We start from the raw sequence: 14,253 nt of genomic DNA, 5'->3' as shown, positions 1-14,253 counted from the left end.
CTTCCAGGTCCTCTCTTTTGTCAGGACAGAACTACCGACCTCCCCCAGCATCTGCTTCAATATTGTGGCAAAGACTAGGAGTGTGCATTCTGCTCTCATCAGCACCAAATGCCCCCTATTTTCCCAACTTACCCAGAGCAAACTAGCTCACAGAGGAGTTGCTTCACAGAAGTGTGAGTTGTTTCTTTTCCCCTAGGGCTGCACCCACAATCTCCTTAGCTCTCCCAGGCCCCACCCAACTACTGCATAGCCTCTTCCCACAGCCACCACCTAACGCACAGAGTAACTGGTTGTCGGACGCTGCTGTCTCAGTTTTTCCAAGTTCAGCCAGCAGGTGCCAAGGAGAGGAAAAAACATGCTCAGTGTAGCAGGGTCTTTCCCAGGTTTAATCTCCAAAATAAGAAGATGGCACCATTAAAAACTGCCAAGCATGGTGTCTAATGCAGTTGGTGAATCAGGGTTTGCAGAACCTTCTCTGAACTTCTTGTCTTTGTATTTTCTTGGAATTCTGACACAGATAAATGATAACAGTTTACAGCATTTCTGAAATCCTGGAGCAGGCACCACAAGGAAGAAAGTGCACATCTAGAGAAAAAAATGCTCTGCACCTGATGCACAGTTGCAAGTAATAGATGAGGGTAGAATCAATTGCCAGAGGCCAAGCTAAGGCCATTGAAACTAAACGTGTTAGCCTACTTACGTTCTCCAAAATCACACTCATATTGACCCACAGGTGTATAAAGTTACAAAGTCATGGCCATCTACATGGAGAATGAGAAATAACACACGTCCTTTCAATCTGCAATTCTCAAAACTCTGTGCAAATGAGTTTAAATGGTCCTAGCCCTACTGTACACAGAAGGTAACGGAGAAACAGAGGACTTGATTCATACCTCCCATTCTCTAAGGGAACCCTTCTTCTCCAGGATGAACTGAATGTGAAATGGTAATTACTAAGAATGAGAAAACTTCATGCTGAAATAAATGACTGCGGAGAGTTAGGACAAACAAGAATATAGCTCAGAACACTAGCTTGTAATTTGCATAGGTAAGATAGTGGTATGATTACAGGGTTCCTGGACCTGTAAAATGGGCTTGAGATATTATCTTTCCTAAGGGTGTGACAAGAAGCTTTTATTTAATGAAGTCTGTGAATCAAAACAGTTTTAAAATGCATGAGTAGGCCTACGCCTGTGGAAACTCTCCCAACTTAGGTAGAGCTTGGAAAGGAAATATAAGAATCTTTTGATCTGGTCAGGAGCATCTTAAAGGAGATGGAAAAGATATTTAGGCTGACTAGGACCAGTATGGCAGGGGGGAGAGGAATAAAGGGACAAAGTTGCAAAAGCACTGAATCATTGCAGCTGGAGGTGGCCTCTGGAGATCATCCAGTCCAACTCTGCCGCTCAGGCAGGGTCAGCTAGAGCAAGCTGTTCAGGGCTGTGTCCAGCTGGGTTTCCAGTGTCTCCACAAAGGGAGACCACTCCCTCTCCAGGGAATCTGTTCCAATGTTTGACCACCCTCACTCACAGTTAAAGTGTTTTCTTGTGTTCAGAGGGAATATCATACATTTCAGTTTGTGCACACTGCCTCTTGTCCTGTCATTGGGCATCACTGAGAGGAGTTTGGCTCCTTCTTCTTCATGTCCATGTCTTCCTTGTACTGAAGAGCTCACAATTCTAGCCAATGCAGAACATTGGGGCTTAATCTCTAGCTTAACACTGCAAGTGTGTCCAAGTGACCTAAGGACAATACCTGCCTAAAGAGGTACTGTATACAGCCATGTCCTGCAGGTCAGCAAGAAAGAAATGTGATTCACTTCTGTTTTAATGGTTACCTACAGCACCTTGGTTCCCACATCAGTGGAGGTAACTGAGACACCTATGTCCTCAGGAAAAGGCAGGATAAAAACCATGGAATTAATGGAATGCACGCTAAACATATTATTTACAAAGAAAAGACTTGGATTCCAAGTTTGTATCATCAAAAGAAGATTCTTTAAGTAATCATTCATGCATTTGTTTTTAATAAAAACCCAATTTAATGCCAGTGTTTTTACATAAAAGCATTCTCACAGCAGAGCTCAGAATCTATTTCTAAAAACTTTTTCAATTTGTCCTCGTATCACAGAGAATCTGGAGAAGAAACGTGTTTCGAGCCCTCAAAAACGCCTATAACCATTTTCTTGTGCAGACTCTTTTTTTGAAAAGGATGACAAAAACATTTTTTTAATTTTCATTTTTGAAAATTTTCATTTAAAAACTTTTTGTTCAAGCTCTTTCTGAGCTTAAAACCACTATGGATTTTGACTACGCTATTTCAAAAGAACACCTCTTCAGACAACTTGTAAAAGCAATTTTTCAATCCAGTGAAGACCATTTTAAATAATTTTCAGAATCATGAAACGGGTCTTACTCTGCAGCCCTGACAATGGCTGAGACTAAAGTAATGCTCAGTTAATCCACAAGCAAATTATATTGAGTTGCACGCAATACTAACTACAGCCAAACTGCTTATAGCAACAGCAGCAGTTCAAGACCTTAATGAAAGTCAGAGCCAGCAAAACTTGTGGGATTTCTAGCTGTGCTTTCGCCATAATTCCCAATTTTTCTGTGCTGAATAGTAATGTGTAAAATAGTCAAATGGCTCTGGCCAGAAAAATCCTAGAGGCAGAGTTACTCTTGTGCTGATCCTGGAAGATCATACCCCAGAATCTGCAAAAAGCAGCCACCGAAGCAGGTCTGGTAGTAGAAGGAGAAAAGGAAGAGAGACTCTGGCAGCCCAGCGCTGGAAGTGGCTGTGGCAGGCCTCAACCCAGAGGAAGCAGCTACAAATATCTTTACACGGTGCTTCCCAAGGAAATTACACTTCCTGAATCCAGAACAGTGGTCAGTGAAATGCATATATTCATGTGGCTATGCCAGTACTGATTCTGAGGTCAGATGTCTCAGCTTATCTTACTGCATCTTATTCAGGCTCCTCTGTCAGGTGGGATATCCTAGATCCCCATTTCCTGAAATAAAGGAGATTTAACTGTATTTGGGTAGTCTAAGCATTATTTCCACTGCACCTGGCCCAGAAATAGCAAGTAATGTGCAATAGAAACTGCATATCTGCCTTCTAGAGCACAAGCATAAACCTAATTCTAGGGCTTGCTTGTTTTAAGTGTGGGAAGTCACACTGCTTATAATTAGACCTTAAGGGTAGGATTTGTGTCCTATATTCAACACGCTTCTTTAGTACGTAAACAGAGCTGTATAGAAAGAGCTGAAACATTTATGTCAGCACACTTTATGACTTGGAGTTTCTGTGAACCTCCTTATCATACATTGGGTACAGACAATAAAGCCAGCTTTTGGACCCAAACTGACAGTATTATCCCTAAAACACCCCAAAGAGCACTAAATAACTTACCTTTCAAAGACGTATCGAATGACAACCAAGATTAAAGCAAACGGAATACTGAGCAGGAGATCACGAGGCTGAGGATAATGGATGTCTTCAGACTCCTTCATGTCCTCCCAGGTAATTCCTGGGGGGAGCCAGAACTCGTGCTGCCATAGCCATTCATTCAGAGAGCGTGCCATCCTGGAAGGAAGAGAGACCAGAATACACTGAGGATAGTCTAGCACATAGCAAACCTGTCAGCACAAGCCAGCGAAGCAGAGGAAGGATTACACCCTAGCTGAGGTTGCATCTGGCTATGAAAGTAGAAGAGGTGTGGAATGCATCAATGCCCAAGGACCTGATAACCTACTCGCAGATTTTTATCAGGTGCTCAGCGACTGCTGATTCCTGGCACGGAATCAAAAAAGGCTAACATGGAGAAAAGTGCCTCGAAATTCAACAGAGCATACTAGTGTCATGCTCAACAAGATGTATCGGAAAGTTTTAATCTGAGTACTGTAACTTCTCAGGTTCATAGATCCCTTTCTATAGGAAGGACAGCTTGGTATCATGAAGATCTGGCAAGTCTGTTCCAAGGCTGGCTACCAGTTCTCCTCTATATGTACATATCCCTACTTTTTAGTCTTTGATCTTTTGTATTTGTTTGTTTCTATTTACATATTACAATTCCACTGTGCGTGTATGTGTATGTGTGCACGGTAATTAATACTATCCTGAGGCTTGCCCTTTAAAAAAAAAATAGATCTATATTTTGCTTGACATGATTAAAGAAAGTACTTGCAGGTAAAAATTTTTTGTGCTAAGTGGTAAATCTCAATGAATCTTAAAGACCATGACTGAAGGTGTGATTTACATATATGATCAGAGAGTTTAGGAGCATAAAAGAGTGAAATGGGTTATCAAACCATTCAGCATGAAAATACTGCTGCTTGGTAATTCTAGCTCACACACAAACAGGAGCTGTGCTGCTCTCCACTACAGGCTTCTCATTCTGACTGGTAACAACAAATATCCCAAACACAAGTTCTGAATGCAAATCAAACAGACTCTGTGTAGGTACAAACTATGTAAGGGAATTAGATGCCCATTGAGATTATTTCAACAGCACACAGGAAATGCCATCTTACGAAACCAATGGAAAAAAAAACATGTAATTTAAACCCGAATATCATAAAACATCTCATGCAGGAGAGGCCCAAACCCTGGCCCATTTTCTGCAAGGACAATTGCTTAACAGATTGAAAATAAATCATATATTTTATTTTGAAGATACCTTTAGTTCAGGAGTAGTTCCTTTGTTAGCTAAACTGAAGATATGGCTTATTCCAGAATTTTGTAGAGTCTGAGGGATATCATCTGAAGTACAACCTCTCTTCTTGATTTGGTTTTTCTTATTCATCTCAATGTGTCTTCTGATTGGATTATAACAGGGAAAAACAGGACCCTGCTTCTTCAAATTTGACTCTCATTTCTCCTGAAGCATTCACAGCCAATTCAGTATGATGACAAAACTGATTGCAAATATATGTGTATTTGACACAAAGTGAATGCAATTTTCAGAGCATTTAAGATAAACAAAGCAGGAAAACACTTTCCCCTTTTCAACAAAGAAAAAGGAAAAAATACATACTAAAAATGCATTCTCTTTTTCCTCCCTGCATTCCCTGATTTCAGCATCCGATACCTAAATGAACAACACCAAAATGACTCTGAAAAATCTGGAGCCTGCTATACTGTACAAGTGTATCTGAGAGCAGAAGCAGTATGACCACAAGAACGATATCCATTCTTGCTGCAGCACCCAACTTGACTAGCACTGAAAAGAACACAGAGGTCTTTCACCAGATCTCAGTTTGGCAATAATCACAGCATTTTCTTTCTCATGCAGCTTCCAGGACTCCGGAATCTGCTGGCTTGTTCCCACTTCCAGGCAGTTCTCCACTCTGTCTGCTAGCCCTCCTTCCAGTGTGATGTCTGCACAAAGATCATTGGTACATAAAATGAAGATAAACATCTTCTATAGACTCTTCAAAATCTGTTTTAAGAACCTGACAGTCAAGATGTAACAGATTTTAAGCTGCCTGCCAAATCTCTTGAATCTCTCTGACTCTCTGGAGCATAGAGTATAACCTAATTTCCCACAAGAAGGGTGTTTTAAGGTGGGAACAACCTGCTATCCACTATCTGTCCCCTTGCCATAGGATGCTTCAGAGCTAATTCCCTTTCTGTCTTGCCTTTGGTGATTCAGCAAAGGCAGCTGAAGCCACGACCATAGAAGAGTCATGACAGGATTCATTGCACATTAAAAAGAGAAGCTAGCTGAAGTACACATATTTTCATGCTAGAGAAATCTGTTCAAACTACCCAGTAAACATGCTATTAACTAGTATAGTTCCATTTGGGTGACAAAGATATAAGCTGGGACAAGCTGGCAAATACACTGAACCTCAGAGCCTCAGTGAACCAAGTTTTCAGGATGTCCCTAAGTCTCCTCTAGACTGCATGAATACAGGTTTCTGCACAAAATTCTATAGTTATAGACAAGAAAGTGTGCATGTAGAAGCAAACCGTACAAGTATTGACTTAGCTGGCAATGAATTCAGCATGTTGTCACTATGAAGTGTGGTGATAATGTTCCAAAACAGTTTGTACACTTCGGATAGGTACTTGACAGCAGCTAGGAAAGTCAGATAACCTAAGCAAGGTGCCAGAATTACAAAGAGCTATACAAGGCATGAAAGACACCGTCCTCAACAGTGTTGGCAAATGTTCTTAGCTGGTAAAAATCTCAGTTGTAGCCAGAAGAAGTAATATATTGGACATGATTTTCATTAACGGGACTCTCTGATATGAAACTGAGTTAAATTTGAAATGGCCTTCCCATCCTCAAAAGCCATTTTGACAAGCAAAATGTTTCTGTTAAGACACAAGAATTACAAGAGGTGGCAGAGGAAAAATAAGCCTTATAAGGCTTCCCATCCCTGGAAGTGTTCAAGGCCACTTTGGGCAACCTGATCTAGTAGAAAGTATCTCTGCCCATGGCAGGGGGTAGAACTACGTGATCTTAAAGGTCTCTTCCAACCCAAACCATTCTATGATTCTGTGATTCTAAGGTTAACAAAACAAAGGAAAGTTCAGAATATTTAGCAAGTGGGTTAAGACACATCCATTCAGGAAAGAAGCTGGGATTTCTTTGATTCCAGAAGTAGAACATAACAATTTCTTGTGATGGGCTTGTACTATTTATGTTTTCCAACCATCCTTGTTATGGTTTTCATCCTTTCAGTTGTCACTGATCAGCAGCATAACGGAGGCAAAGGCAGAACAAACACTCCAAGTATTGCTATGAAGAAAGTGACAATTTCCTATTATATTATCTATAGGTCAGTAGATTTACATGTGCCAGCAGCAAATGAAACATCCTGTTACCTTAAAAAAGCATGTTTCATGAAATGAGCTTTTGAATAACATGATGCGTGGCCACCAAAAGCAGAACACTATAGTGGTGCTGTTGTGCCTGAAGTCTGGAAAAGAAGGTATTGGTTTCTTCTCTTGGAGCAGGCTGGAGTCACAGGGCTAGTTAATGACCTACATACCACACAGATATGAAGAATACTAAAGCTAGGGAGTGTAGTCAGCAAGAGCACAGAGGCCTCGTATTTTAAGTTGTCCATGACAATAGTTCCTGGAAAACGCCCTCCTGGGTTTCTCAAACAGCTACCAAGATGCTGTATGACCTCTGGCTGCCCATGCAGGACTGTGTTCTCAGAAAAGCTGGGCAACGTCTGAAAAACATGAGCTAGCAGTTAGTATTAAACACATCCAGCTGGGACTTGTGGTGATACAACTGACCACAGACACTGCACAGCAAAAAGCAGATCTACCAGTTTCATAACCTTGTCATAACCTGCATGGAGTTTCTAGCATATGGACATAGCGGGCTGATTGCAGATATCTCAAGATCTGCATTTCTTGAAGTTATCTGGTTGGTGGCCAAAAAAGCCTGAGTCTTGTAGCTGCAGCTGCTGCATGCCTGCTTGGGGACAAGGCACACGATTCCTCTGCTCTGTCCTGGGATGGAGCAGAAAGGTTGAGTTGCATCCTTGAAATGGAGTGTAGATTTGTGATCATTTAGTGACTTAGCCTGGAAACAGCTTCAGCTTGCAGTTAGATTAATGTAACTAAGGACATCAGGAACACCCAAGAGAACCCTAGAGAGAAATTACATTTCCCTCCTTCCTCAGCTCTTCAGAAAACATTTCTTCAGTACCACAGGTTTATTCCAAAGGGCAGACAATAGGCATGTTAGGGAAAGATGCCACAATAACTAGCTTTGCTTTTCTGAGGGTGCTCAAATGGGCATTTTAGAAACACAGCTTTATTCCAATCTTCAGATTTCCAGCTGCCTCAACTTGAGAACTTGACCTGCCTAAATAGCAAGAAGTTAAATATGTTACTTCATACTGTACCCTTTTCTATATTTTTGTGATGTGTAACGATAGCTGCACGGTATATTACACAACCAAGAATTCTCCCTCCGGAACTCCATGGTAGCAAACACAGGCTTGGTGGAGGACAGCAACTTAACTCTGCCAAGTGGGGAATATTTAAAGTAAGTCTTGCAATTTGCTTAGGGGGAATATTCTTAGATTCAAAATACTAAAGAAGTAAACATCCATTATCTAATCTACTCTCATGTGCAAACTACAGTCAGGTCACCTTCTTCAAAGTTTTCTTTATCTCAGCAGCTATCATTGTACATCACAAAAATATAGAAGAAGGTACAGTGTGAAGCAACATATTTATATTTTTGCAATTTAGACAGGCCAAGTTTTCAAGTTGAGGCAGCTGGGAAGCTGAAGACAATGGTGCTTCTAAAATGCCCATTGAGCACCCCCAGAAGAGCATCAACTGGCCTACTTCTTTTTCAAAAGTTTTTTACACCTCACAGCACATCCTGTGTTATTAGTTGTAGCTTTGTAATAATATACAGGAAGAAGCCCTCCAGCTCTGAATACAAGAGTAACAAAAAGCTTCTTTCACAAAGAAAAGTTCAGCAAGAACAAAGGAAAAAACAACACTGCAAAACACTCCCCCATACGTGACACTGAACAGATCAGCATTAGGATTTCACAGTGAGCTTAAGAGTAAATGCTGAAAAAACAGCATTAAGTTTGTAGTAGAATGTGCATGTGAAGACGAAATCAAGAACAGAGAATTATCACAGTTATGCCATGGGGACAGGGAGGGCAAGGCTTAGGACAAGGCTGAGCCTATACCATGACAAGATCAGGCACTCAATATATACTTGAATAAGGCTCCTTGAAGTCAACACAAGGTCTTGAAGCAACTGGATTTAGCACAGTCCAGCAGTCCTGCCAGTTGCATTTACATTGTTAAATCTTACCTTTCTTGATTTTTTCTTTTTAACTTGACATTTCTATCTGAATCCTTAGAGTGACAAAGGTTTCTCCTATCAGGCTGCACTTGAACTGCTGCTAGGAAAGCAGAAATTGCTCTGCTTTGCAGGAGGAATGCAACTGCAGTATCTAAGCACCGCAGCAGAGAATAGCACTACAGGGCTCCATGAAATCTGAGCCGTGGATCAGTAACACCACTACACTTAATTCCCGTAGGGACATATTTATATAGTTTCACTTTCAAAGCTGAGCTGTTTGAGAAGCAGCACGGAATCTGGCTAGAAAGGTTACTCCTCGTCTCACAGTTGAAATGGCTAAGCAGGTTTACCCAGAAAGCGTTAACTGTTGCTTACATCTTCAAAGAGTCATTCTGCTGCTTCCCTTACAGAATCTATTCCCAAGCTAAACATTAGAATATGGCTACATGAATACTCATATAAATTTGCATATGTGAATGCAGGAGATAAGGGTGAGGGAAAAAGAGAGAGAAAAGACTTAAAAATCTTCATAAAGAACAGGGTAATTACCTATCCACTCTGAAGAAAACTAGGTGTAGGTATCTGCTGTCCAGTTTTTAACTGCAGTGTTAAGCTAGACGTTATTGCATTAGCCACTGCTCACTGCTTACACTGTTAAGAGGAAGATAATATAAAGATCCATAATAATAAAAAAAGAGATTACGCTGGAGTTTTTAGTTTGCTTTTTGATCAAATCAATATTCCCTCCCCTAAACCCTTCTGCCCCTGCCTTAATGTTTATGCAGCACATACTGGGAACGTAGATGCAGCAGTGATTTAGGTCTCTGCTGTACGAATGCTGGCCCAGAATAGCACAGAACTTCCAACTTCTTTCCAGATTCCAAAATACAACTCACGAACTTGTTTCCTCCTCCTTTCTACCTCAGGAAGCAGTTAATCTTAGGAACATTCAAGACTGTGCTGAGTCACTTTCAGCTTTTTGCTATAAGAGGCAACAATAATACCTTTCTACTGAAGGGTACCAAGACGTATTAGAGGTGTCTCAACATTTTTGCAGCAAATACATCCAACCTTGGACGGTTGTTTACTACAGGAATGCCCGTGCTGGTTCTAGCAGCAATGTAGTTTTAGCGTGGTACTGCACTAACTACTAACAAACCAACTACAATCAACAATTTGAATGCCTTTTGTTTTTGTATTAGCACAGGATTTTACCATGAGCAAGTTCTTCTTACTGTTTATAGAACAGTACTTTTATCTAATCCTTTATTTGTAGGCTAAACAAGTCCATGGCTTCTAATTCTCTCCTAATATAACTAGCCATAGTTGAAGAGACAGAAAACCTTTCCTTGCACATTCCTCTGTTTATGACTAGACTGTGAACAAGGTTTCTGAGAGGAGTGTCTAGCTTTAACACCCTCATTTTTAATATAAATTTCTGTTATTAGTCCCCAGATACACAACTCTGCACTTTCTACTATTAAATGCCACCTGACTTCTCTTACTCTGGCTAGGAAGGCCTTCCAGTTCTTGATGATACCGCAGATGGTCTATTGTCTAGAGATGGATTAGCTGAGTTTGTGGGTGGATAATGCCACAGGTACAAACATCCACCAAGTGCCTCTGGGCCAAGCTGTTTAGGTCTGTCAAGTCTTATTAGCTTAAGTGCAGCATCATGCTAACGACATTGCTGCCAGAAGCAGCACAGGTATTCCTGTAGTAGACTTCCTGGTATAGCCAGTTTTCCTAGGACTTAATTAACCCCCAGCAGCACATTAGTGCCACAGGGGAAATTACTACTTAATGTGGAAGCACACCACCATACGGATGCAGTTATATTGCTTCTGGATTCAAGCTGCTTTATTTTTTTTTGCATGGGGCTATGACTGAAATAATTAAAACCAAAAAAAGCCTCTTAAATCTTGATATTTTGGAGAGCAAAATGGAGAGGCTCTCCCTATTTTTCTGAGAACCACAGAATCACAGAATGTTAGGGATTGGAAGGGACCTTGAAAGATCATCTGGTCTGATCCCACTGCCGGAGCAGGAACACCTGGATCAGGTCACACAGGAACACATCCAAGTGGGTTTTGAATGTCTCCAGAGAAGGAGACTCCACAACCCTCTGGGCAGCCTGTTCCAGTGCTCTGTCACCCTCACCATAAAAAAGTTTTGTCTCATATTTAAGCGTAACCTCCTTAATAAGGTCACCCCTCAGTCTCCTCCAAGCTAAAGAGCCCCAGCTCCCTCAGCCTCTCCCCGTAAGGGAGATGCTCCACTCCCTTCATCATCCTCGTGGCTCTGCGCTGGGCTCTCTCGAGCAGTTTCCTGTCCTTCTGGAACTGAGGGACCCAGAACTGGACACAGTATTCCAGATGTGGTCTCACCAGGGCTGAGTAGAGGGGAAGGAGAACCTCTCTCGACCTACTAACCACAGCCCTTCTGATATACCCAAGGATGCCACTGCCCTTCTTGGCCACAAGGGCACAGTGTTGGCTCATGGTCATCCTGCTGGCAACCAGGACCCCCAGGTCTGTCTCCCCTTCACTGCTCTCCAGAGGCAGCTGGGGTGTAGAAACAGAGTCCTATGCATGTTCATAAAGGTTCCCTGTTACTTCAAATAGGAAGAGCCATTGTATTCCAGTCCTGCACTTGTCCATACTTTCTAAATTTGGGTTATCATTATATGTTATGCATTTGAACCTTTAGCTAATTTAGCTAAGAAATCAATTATTCAAAAATTCCATAGGTCGATTCCCTCCCAATAGCTTTTCTAAACAGTTTCCTACCTATTTGATGCTTCCCATAATCACAGAATCATTAAGGTTGGAAAAGACCTCCAGGATCATCTGGTCCAACCATCCCCCTACCACCAATATCACCCACTAAACCATGTCCCTAAATACCCCCATCAAACTACTTGTTACAGTTACATAAATTATGAGTTCAGATGTGAAATTTACTGCAGTTCCCTTATAGAGAAATAATTTTATCAAAGAAAGCTTCGGCTAACATGACATAGGCCATCTTTTCTGCACCCATGTTACCTTTAACGTCTTCATCTCAGTCTCCAAGGTTTTTCTGCCCCCAGTTTCACATTAGGATCACAATACTGGGATTACAGTTGGTGGGATGATTTTTCCATCTAACATATTTCAAGTATTGTCAATTTATTAAAAATGTACACGCAAAAAAAAATCTTTGCTCAAATATTCTTAAGTACATATACTATTATTTTCAGCATGCTGAGACAAAGATTACCTAAGTTCTAGTTGCCTTAAGGGAATACATTAAACTTTTCAAATTTTATCTCAGCTTGGATATGTTTGTTTCCATTCCCTCATCCCTGGGGATATACCTGCTTTCTGATATCATCTTATCAATGTTTCTTTTCCCAGAGATCACTCTCTTTCCCTTTTCCCTCTGTTAGTTCTTTCCCATTTTAAAGCTTTCCTTATCTATCAAGTGAATTTAACAACAGCCTGCCAGTGTCCGAGGGACTCAGCTGAAATCTATTAATTAAGAACAATGCCTAAGAATGTCCTCTGATGGAAAAAAAAAAATCAAAATCTTTCCTTATAGTACCAGTCCATGAACAATTTATTAACCTTCACTCTCTTGGTATGCCTTCTCCTCATTTTATTTGTCAAAGTATCTTTCCTACAAAAGCTATCACCCTCTACACCACCATTTCTCTGAACTTCTTTTGGAGATTATTGTAAGACTGCTTGCTCTGGTCATAACTGATACAGAACCTCCTCCAACCACATGGGTGGATTCTAGTATGAATCTAGAGTATGAACCTCTGTTTACCTTCAGCTGATTCTGCCTAATTTCTCCTACATTCCCCAGCTTTCTCATCTTTTTTTCTTGTGATTCTGAATGAGCTTTTTTTTTCTCTAAAACCTCAAGCTCTGGCAAAATCTCCACTTTTTTTTTTTTTTTTTTTTTTTTTTTTTTGTGTGTGTGTGAAATAAGACTTTTCCAACTTTGGCTAGTAATGAAAAAAACCAACAAAATCTTCCTTCTGTAATCATCAACACTAAGTTCTCCCAGGCTTACTCTCACCATCCAGACTTTGTTCTCCACATTCTGTTGTTTGGAAGCTGGCTGAAAACTTGAAATGATTTATGCAGCCTTGTCTTGCCACCAATGACCAGTTATACTCAACTTCCTGGCTTTCAGACGTTCTTACTTGGATCTACCAGCTGATATCTCCTACCAAATTATTTCATGTCTGCTGCCCACTCAAGAATAAATTAATTTTGCAACTCATCTTTTTGAATTGATTTTCTCTATTTGTTTACTTCCATTACTAGTCCAACAGAAGCTTAAATTTTCACTCATAGTTTTAAAAGTAGAATGGCAAAATTTGCCTCCACAACCCTCTGACTAAGAAAACATCTCTTTTCAACCCACTGCGAAAACTGGGTTGTGCTGCTTTGGTTCCTAAACTTTCCAACTTTTCACCAGCTTTAGCTCTACCTCATGCTTCAGTGTGGGCTGGTCATGTGCTGCTCTGTTCAAAGGCAACAATTTTCATTTACACCCTCTTTTGGGAGTCCCCTGTCCCAGAAAAAGAATAAAAACACAAAAGAAGTGCTAGAAGCTACAAATCAGCATCTAGCAAATAGAAAAACTTGGCTACCTAGTTCTCCAGAGAACAATACTCTCTTCTTCCTTAGCCAATATAAATTACTAATTGCCATACCTTGTGGTCTGCTTGCCAGCTTCTTGGTTGTTAGGCTTCTCTGACTTCTTGACTCCAAAGTAGACTGCCAGGTCTGACCGACAACACAGCTTACAGGCTGATGTCAGTCATCCACGTCAGAATGCAAATCAGACAGCTCTTCTCACTCTATTATCCCTTATTGAGGTGGATGAGTAAGATTCCTTGATTTTACTCAGTAAAAACCAAGTACTGGTTTGACCAGGAAAAAACAAAAAAGGCACTAAGGACCTCAGGCTCCTCCAGGTCTTTGGTCAGGAGGTACTTCTAACAGTGAGCCCAAATTTTTCTTAGCATTCCTTTTGCTGACAGTGTACTTAAGAGAAGCCCTTCTCTTTGCCCTTCGCATCCCTAGCTCCAACACAGCTCTGACTTTCCTATCTCAATTCTTGCATGCCACTCCCACTTCCACCTTGCTGATACTTTTATTCTGTGTTTGAGCTCCATCAACAATTTCATGTTCATCCCTGCTGGCTTCCTGCCGTTTTTGTTTGACATTTTGCATGTTGGAATATACTACGCTTGTGCTTAGAGGAGGTTGTCCTTGAAGACCAACCAGCTGTCCAACCCCTTTACCTGCCAAGACAGTCTCTCATGAGATCCTGCCAAACAGATCCTCAAACAAGCCAAAACCTACCCTCCTGAATCGTAAAAAAAAACACAAGAACTTGTCATCCTTACATGCAGTTAGAAATAATATCATGGCTGTTTCATCCAT

The 14,253-nt window shown here is 41.0% G+C and overlaps 1 protein-coding gene across 5 annotated transcripts in view; it reads right to left on the bottom strand.

The window, feature by feature from the left end:
• Positions 1-14,253, bottom strand: part of CERS4 (ceramide synthase 4) — a 54,660-nt gene that overhangs the window by 29,348 nt on the left and 11,059 nt on the right. For 4 of the 5 annotated variants that reach the window (XM_080566250.1, XM_080566253.1, XM_080566252.1 and 1 more), the window contains one exon: positions 3,415-3,588. In XM_080566250.1, coding sequence (XP_080422376.1) covers positions 3,415-3,588 — 174 coding nt within the window. Of the gene's footprint in view, positions 1-3,414; positions 3,589-13,517; positions 13,714-14,253 lie in introns of those variants that run through there. The other variant, XM_080566254.1, reaches the window with a different exon arrangement.

Source organism: Anser brachyrhynchus (genome assembly GCF_964034855.1).
Source record: "Anser brachyrhynchus genome assembly, chromosome: 23".
NCBI lineage: Eukaryota > Metazoa > Chordata > Aves > Anseriformes > Anatidae > Anser > Anser brachyrhynchus.
Note: the sequence above shows the minus strand (reverse complement) of the source record. Positions and strands in the feature narration are given on the sequence as shown.